Source organism: Oncorhynchus nerka, linkage group LG23 (assembly GCF_034236695.1).
Source record: "Oncorhynchus nerka isolate Pitt River linkage group LG23, Oner_Uvic_2.0, whole genome shotgun sequence".
Classification (NCBI taxonomy): domain Eukaryota; kingdom Metazoa; phylum Chordata; class Actinopteri; order Salmoniformes; family Salmonidae; genus Oncorhynchus; species Oncorhynchus nerka.
In genome coordinates, this window is record NC_088418.1 from 19,830,565 (window position 1) to 19,838,139 (window position 7,575).

General features: G+C 42.9%; 1 protein-coding gene across 1 annotated transcript; it reads left to right on the forward strand.

Moving 5' to 3' along the window:
- Positions 1-3,063: 3,063 nt before the first annotated feature.
- LOC115106163 (somatostatin receptor type 5-like) lies at positions 3,064-7,072 on the forward strand. The gene has a single exon (XM_029628721.2). It carries the CDS (start codon positions 3,668-3,670, stop codon positions 4,718-4,720), a length of 1,053 nt encoding a protein of 350 aa, XP_029484581.1. The 5' UTR covers positions 3,064-3,667; the 3' UTR covers positions 4,721-7,072.
- The last annotated feature ends 503 nt before the right edge of the window (positions 7,073-7,575 follow it).

A 7,575-nucleotide genomic window follows, 5' to 3' on the forward strand; every position in this document is an offset into this window, starting at 1 on the left:
TTCAGTTCTCTCCTAATCACAGCAATTAAACCTTGTAACTGTTTTAAAGTCACCTTTGGCCTCATGATGAAATCCCTGAGAGGTTTCCTACCTCTCTTGCAACTGAGTTAGGAAGGGATATCAGTCTGCTTTTTTATTTTTACCCATCTACCAATAGGTAGGCTTTAGAAAAGCGAGGCTTTAGAAAACCTCCCAGGTCTCTGTGGTTGAATCTGTGTTTGAAATATTAATGCAACTTATTAAGCACATGTTTACTCGTGAACCTATTTAGGGTTGCCATAATATAGGGGTTGAATACTAATTGACACAAGACCTTTCAGCTTTTCATTTTTTATTCATTTGTAAACATTTCGAAAACCATAATTGCACGTTGACATTATGGGGTATTGTGTGAAGACCAGAGACCAGTCTTCTAAATTGAATCAATTTTAAATTCAGGCACAACAAAATGTGGAAAAAGTCAAGGGGTGTGAATACTTTCTACAGGCACGGTGCTGTAATTATGATGGTACTGAACGTTCCACCCGCCTGTACCACTTTAGCACCTGGACATGTTTGAAGTGTTGATGATGTCGTTCAAGTGTTGAACTCCAAGGTAACCTGCCTAAATGACTATAGCCCCGTAGCCCTCACATCTGTAATCACGGGCACATTTGGAAAAGAGACCTCAATATGTCTTCCCTGTCAAAATAAAGGTTGAATAATGAAGTGCTTTGAAAGGCTGGTCTTAACACGCATCAACACCATCATCCCAGACACCCTGGACACACTCTAATTCACATACCGCCCCAACAGATCCACAGATGACACAATCTCTATTGTGCTTTAGAATGCTGTTTCCCATCTGGACAAGAGGGGAAATGACTATGTGAGAATGCTGTTCATAGACTACAGATCAGTGTTCAACACTATAGTCCCCTCCAAGCTCATTACCAAGCTGGGGACTCTGGGACTGAACACCTCCCTCTGCAACTGTATCCGAAGCCACCTGACATTTACATAAGTATTCAGACCCTTTACTCAGACTTTAAGCACCTTTGTCATCGATTACAGCCTTGAGTCATCTTGGCCTGTATTTGGGGAGTTTCTCCCATTCTTCTATGCAGATCCTCTCAAGCTCTGTCAGGTTGGATGGGGAGCATCGCTGCATCGGGTTCAAGTTCCTGCTCTGGCTGGGCCACTCAAGGACATTCAGAGACTTGTCACGAAGCCACTTCAGCGTTGTCTTGGCTGTGTGCTTAGGGTCGTTGTCCTGTTGGAACGTGAACATTTGCCCCCAGGCTGAGTTCCTGAGCACTCTGGAGCAAGTTTTCATCAAGGATCTCTCTGTATTTTACTCAATTCAACTTTCCTTCAATCCTGACAAGTCTTCCAGTCCCTGCGTCTGAAAAACATACCCACAGCATGATGCTGCCACCACCATGCTTCACCGTAGGGATGGTGCCAGGTTTCCTCCAGACGTGATGCTTGTTATTCAGGCCCAAGAGTACAATCTTGGTTTCATCAGACCAGAAAATCTTGTTTCTCATGATCAGTCCTTTAGGTGCCTTTTGGCAACACCAAGCAGGCTGTCATGTGCCTTTTATTGAGGAGTGGCTTCCATCTGACCACTCTACCATAAAGGCGTGATTGGTGGTGTGCTGCAGAGATGGTTGTCCTTCTAGAAGGTTCTCCCATCTCCACAAATGAACCCTGGAGCTCTGTCAGAGTGACCATCGAGTTCTTGGTCACCTCCCTGACCAAGGCCTTTCTCCCTGGATTGTTCAGTATGGCTGTGTGGCCAGCTCTAAGAATGTTGGTGGTTCCAAACTTCTGCCATTTAACAATGATGGAAGCCACTGTGTTCTTGGGGACCTTCAATGCTGCAGACATGTTTTGGTACCCTTCCCCAGATTTGTGCCTCGACACAATCCTGTCTCAGAGCTCTATGGACAATTCCTTTGACCTCATGGCTTGATTTTTGCTCTGACATGCACCGTCAACTCTGGGACTTTATATAGACAGGTGTGTGCCTTTCCAAATCATGCCCAATCAATTCAATTTAGCACAGGTGGACTCCAATCAAGTTGTAGAAACATCTCAAGGATGATCAATGGAAACAGGATACACCTGAGCTCATTTTAGAGTCTCATAGCAAATGGTCAGAATACTTATGTAGATACGCTATTTCTGTTTTTTATTTTGAATTAATTTGCAAAAATGTCAAAAAATCTGGTTTCGCTTTGTCATTGTGGGATATTGTGTGTAGATTGATGAGGATTTTTAAATTGATTTAATTCATTTTAGAATAAGGCTGTAACGTAACAAAATGTGGAAAAAAGGGAAGAGGTCTGAATACTTTCCGAATGCACCGTACATATCTACCTCTAATCCCTCGTACCCCTGCACATTACCATACCATATAGCTGCCTTCATTCTTGTGCATTTTATTCCTCTTATTTTTTGTTGGGAAGGGCTCACAAGTAAGCATTTCACGGTAAGGTCTACATCTGTTGTAATTTGACGCATGTGACAAAAAAAAAAAGATTTGTTGGATGTGTTGATGTGTTTGTTTAGTGCCAGGTGGCTCCTGAGTCTGTGGGCTGTTGGAGTATTCTAGCTATCCATGTCTGAGGAAAACAGGACCCGAGACAATCACTCACCCTGCATTTTATCTGCCTGCCTACCGGCCATCTCTTTCTTTTTCTCTCTCTCTCTCGCACTCACTCACTCTCTCGCTCTCCCCATGATGAATGAACTGCCACGGAATAAAGCCAATCAGAGAGGGAAGCAAAAGACAAAAGACGAAAAACAACTGCGAGAAAAAACAAAACAAGCCTCAATAACCAACAGGGGCTTCATTCCTGTCCACAGCTCATCCGTTATAGCCAGTTTAGAAGGTGGGTGGCCCTAGCGGGAAGTGGTGGGGTATGTGGCAGTGGGGGCTAGTTCAGCTCCGAGTGACACCCCCCCCAAACTGTGAGGGGAGTATAGGAGAGCAGAGGGGTGGGTTGGGTGAGACAGAAGGATGGGGTGAGGGTGAAGAGGAGAGAGGAAGAAAAAAAAGAAGCTGGATTGCACTTTGTGGAGAATGTTTAGTTTAGTTATCAAAACAAAAGTATTGTAACAGATGGGGCTGGTTACACCTTGGAAACGGCATAACAGCGGGGCTGGGAGTGCCAAGGGAGCTTATTAGGCTTATAGGAGAGCCAGAGGGAGACTGATGGGGCTCGCAGCCGTAGACACACACTTCAATGCTGCAGGGGAGATATAAAAGCCCTCTCACACACAGCGTCCAGCTTCACTGAAGTGCTCCATGTGACATGGGTGTGAGTTTCTTACCACAGAGAATGCTTCCTCCAGGACACCAAAGGACTCAGCTTGAAAGATTTTAAAGGAAAAAGAAACAGTTGGTTTGGACGGCATGTGACCACAGAAATTGCCTGTGTTTGAGGATGGATGTTTTCTTAGGCTAAGTAACAGACAAGTTTTTGGACTTATTTTTGTCATGCTAATGGTGGACAGGTACTGTCAAGCTGTTTGCAGAGGAAAAGACAGACATGTTTTTGAACTCTAACTGTTATTGTGACATTTTTGCTACTTTTTATCATATATTTTTCATATATTTTTTTAAATAGTCCACAATTTATCCAAACCAAACTTTGAAAAACGGAAGTATTGAGCGAAGATGGACTCCTCATTCACCTCAGAGACGTTTTACAATGCGGGGTCGATAGCTGACCCCACCACCAGTTACCTGGACAAGGACATGTATCTGCAGGAGGATCTGGATATGTTCAGTGTGACAATGGCTGTTCTCTACCTGGCTGTGTGCATCGTAGGGCTGGCCGGGAACACCCTGGTCATCGTGGCCATCTTAAAGCTGGACAAGATGGCTTCTGCCACCACGGTGTACATCTTCAACCTAGCCCTGGCTGACGGCCTCTTTATGGTGGGCCTCCCCTTCATCGCCATCCAGAATTTCCAGAACCACTGGGCATTCGGGGACCTTGCCTGCAAGCTGGTCATGGTCCTGGACGGCATCAACCAGTTCACCAGCGTCTTCTGCCTGACCGTGATGAGCATTGACCGTTACATGGCGCTGGTTGACCCGCTGCGGTTCGCCCGCTGGCGCACGCCCAGGCGGGCCAAGATAGTCAGCAGCTTCCTGTGGCTGTTCTCTCTGTTGCCTGTCCTCCCCATAACCATCCATTTCTCGGCTAGGGACGGCCTGTGTAACCTGGACCCCCAGGTGGCTTCCGACTCCTGGTGGCTGGCCTTCATCACCTACACATTTGTCCTGGGCTTTGCTCTGCCCTTCCTGGTTATGATTGTCTCCTACACCGCCTTGGTGGTCACACTGAGGACCCACCGCCACCAGGCCAGCTCCCCAAGCCAGGAGAGCCCTTGCCTGGAAACCCAGGTCACCAAGATGGTGGTGGCGGTGGTGCTGGCATTCGCCGTGTGCTGGCTGCCGTTCTACGCCTTCAACTTCTGCTCGCTGTACCATACGGACCTGGTGCTGACCTTCGCCAGGTGCTTTGAGTTCGTGGTGCTGTTGTCCTATTCCTGGAGCTGTGCCAACCCCATCCTGTACGCCTGCCTCTCAGAAACCTTCGGACGCCACTTCCTTACCCTCCTCTGCCCCACCAAGAGGTTTCCCAGTGTGCAATGCAACCCTGACACGGAGCGCTATGACCTCAATGATACAAGCGGGATGGGCAACAGTGCGGTGGCATAGAGATTCCTGAAAAACATTGGAAACTTTTTTATGTACGCCAACTTTACCTTTAAATGATGACATTTTATTCTGCCTTTGGACATGTCCTTTGTATATAAAGGAGGTTGGTAAAGATTAGTGTGTTTTTCTATATAAGTGTTTCTACATACATTTCTGTACAGCTGTTTTTCTACTGGATAATAGGTTTTCTATTTCTGCACCGCTCTGACTTGTTCTCTAATTTCATTTCTAATAAGGCAGCGGTGAGGCCCCGCTGCTCTATCACACCACTGTAATTTGATTTTCCATAACTAATTAAATGAGGAATAAATTCTGTGACAACCGGGAGACAACAACAGGTGGCATGTAAACAAGATGGTAGCAACAGTATGTGCCGCTGGCCAAGACAAAGAGCTCCCAGAAGACCCACAAAAGACGTTGACTTAACACTTTCACATCAACTTTGTGTGGACATTTTCAGTGATGTCATGGAAGTCAGCTCAAAGACGTTTACTTTATGGGAAATTCTTCCTACAGAACTGTTTGGGGTGAGATACAAAAGACAAGTAGAAAAGGTGTTTGGTTCATCCCAAGATTAGTCCTATATTGAATGGTCATTGAGTAAGAATGTTTATACTGTAACTATGGATGGTTTATACTTATTAAAATGGAATAGAGGGAGGTTTTTCACGATAAAGGCAGATGAATGAAACATGAATTACTTTATGGGAACTGATTCTTTATCAAGACGATGGACAAAGAAAATACAAGACAGAGATTGATGGCATAATCATCTTTATCATCATTATTAAAATCATAATCATCTTTATCATCATTATTAAAATCATAATCATCACTGCCATCGTCATCAACTATTTTTGTTGTAGTAGCTTTCATGTTGCGTTTTACGCCCAACCTATTGTCGTGTTAAATTAGTTTCACAATTTACAAATATTATTTATGGATACGTATTACATATTGCTGATTGAATCTCACTTACTCACTACAGGATCATCACCTTTCTGTTTTAAATATTAAATCACACGAGAGAAAAGTAATTGATGGAAATTTGCATTGAAAACATACAAAGCACAATTATGTGTTTTGTCTTCTTGTGTTCATAACAAAAATGATTAATCTGTGAGGCTCAACTGCTTAGTAGCATGCATGTCTGACTGTAGCCTACCTGGTATATAAACAGTTGACTTGTGGTGGATTGATTGTGTGGTGAAGTCACATTATGAGAGAGGCTCTGACTAGGGTTGCAAAGGGAGGGTATATTACTGAAAACGTTTCATGTTTACCAGTAAACTACCAGAATGTTGGTACATTTTTCAAGGATTTTATGTCTTCTATCACAAGACATCTAGTGACCCTTTTTGGTACTTCAGATTATCACAGGTGTCTGTAATTATCTCTGGCCCTCTGTATGGCCTTATCACATGTCAAATTTATGAAATCATTGAATAAGTTGATTTTAAAATGAAAAAAATCTCATTTCAAAGCTGTAAAACATGATCCAAAATATAAACCTTAAATTTAGTGAATACCACTGATGTTTAATATGAGGGTTTCAGCATGAAATATCCTATATTTTCATTTATTTTACGATGTCATTATGTATTGGTTGTCAATATTTTAGCATCAAACTGGTGGCAGTTGTGAAAAAAGTCAATAGTTGGAAGAGTTGCAGAGTTAATTGAAAATAATGGCGTTGTTGATTAGAGACTTTTAAATTAATTAGGTTATTTTCTCTTGAACCATACACTGTAGACTATTAGAAACTCATGAACAATATGGACACAGATGAAATACTATATATGAATGCCTTTTTTAAAAAGTTATTCAGGAATAAATTACCAAAGTTACGATAGATTGTCATAGATTATCTGTTAATTACCAAAATTACTGAAGATTCTAGTAACTTTTGTAAATTATCAGTAGCTTTGCAACCCTAATTCTGACCAATTCTCTGTTACAATTAGTGGTTCTCTGTGAAGCGTAGTCTGGAGCTGCTTTGAGTCTAAAGTGTAAGACCTGCTAACTACCCACTGGTTGAATCAATGTTGTTTCCACATCATTTCAATGAAGTTATGTTGACCCAGTGTGGAATAGATGATGTATTGACATCTGTGACATCTGTGCCCAGTGGGTAGCGACTTGTCTGGCAAGTGGACTATGTTTATGAGGCAATAATATGTGGAGCCGTTTACAGAAAGGAGTTGACGTTCCACTGGCTATAAAATTGCTCCTTTTCAATGGTTCACTGACAGATTTCAGATGAGTGTAAATTGTCGCTTATTTTTGTATATATTGTTTTTTAACAACCTCTTATTGCAAAGGGAAGATATTAAAAAAGATTTGGAAGCTTTCTGCCTGGCCATATTTGAGGGACAATGAGGAAGAAATAAAGTGAACCCACACAACTGGACATAGCGGTCTGTGTGTATACGTGGGCCCCCAGCCCTCGGAGCTCGAGGTAAAGGGTTGACGGTCAATGACACATAGCCACGTTTGATCAATATCGAGGGCCATTGGGGGCATGTTTGCTTAATGCATCATCATTCTGGGTTTGAACAACATGAAAGGGAGATCAAATTCTTGACTGTGACTCCAAGGTCGTATATGTGCAATTCTATGATGTGCAAGTCCATAGGAATTATGGGTATCTGAAATTGGGTCATTAGGGGTCACTGCGTTTAAAAGATAATCCTACACCAGGGTTATTTCTGCTAGATGCGATCCAACCCTGTTCAGTAATAGGAGCAGCTGCTAACTGTCTGTGAGAGACTGCAGTAAAGAAAAGTAATGGCCGCCATGGGAGTGTAGGTGGGAAACGAATCAATAAAGTTAAATTACACAATTTATGTCTGATA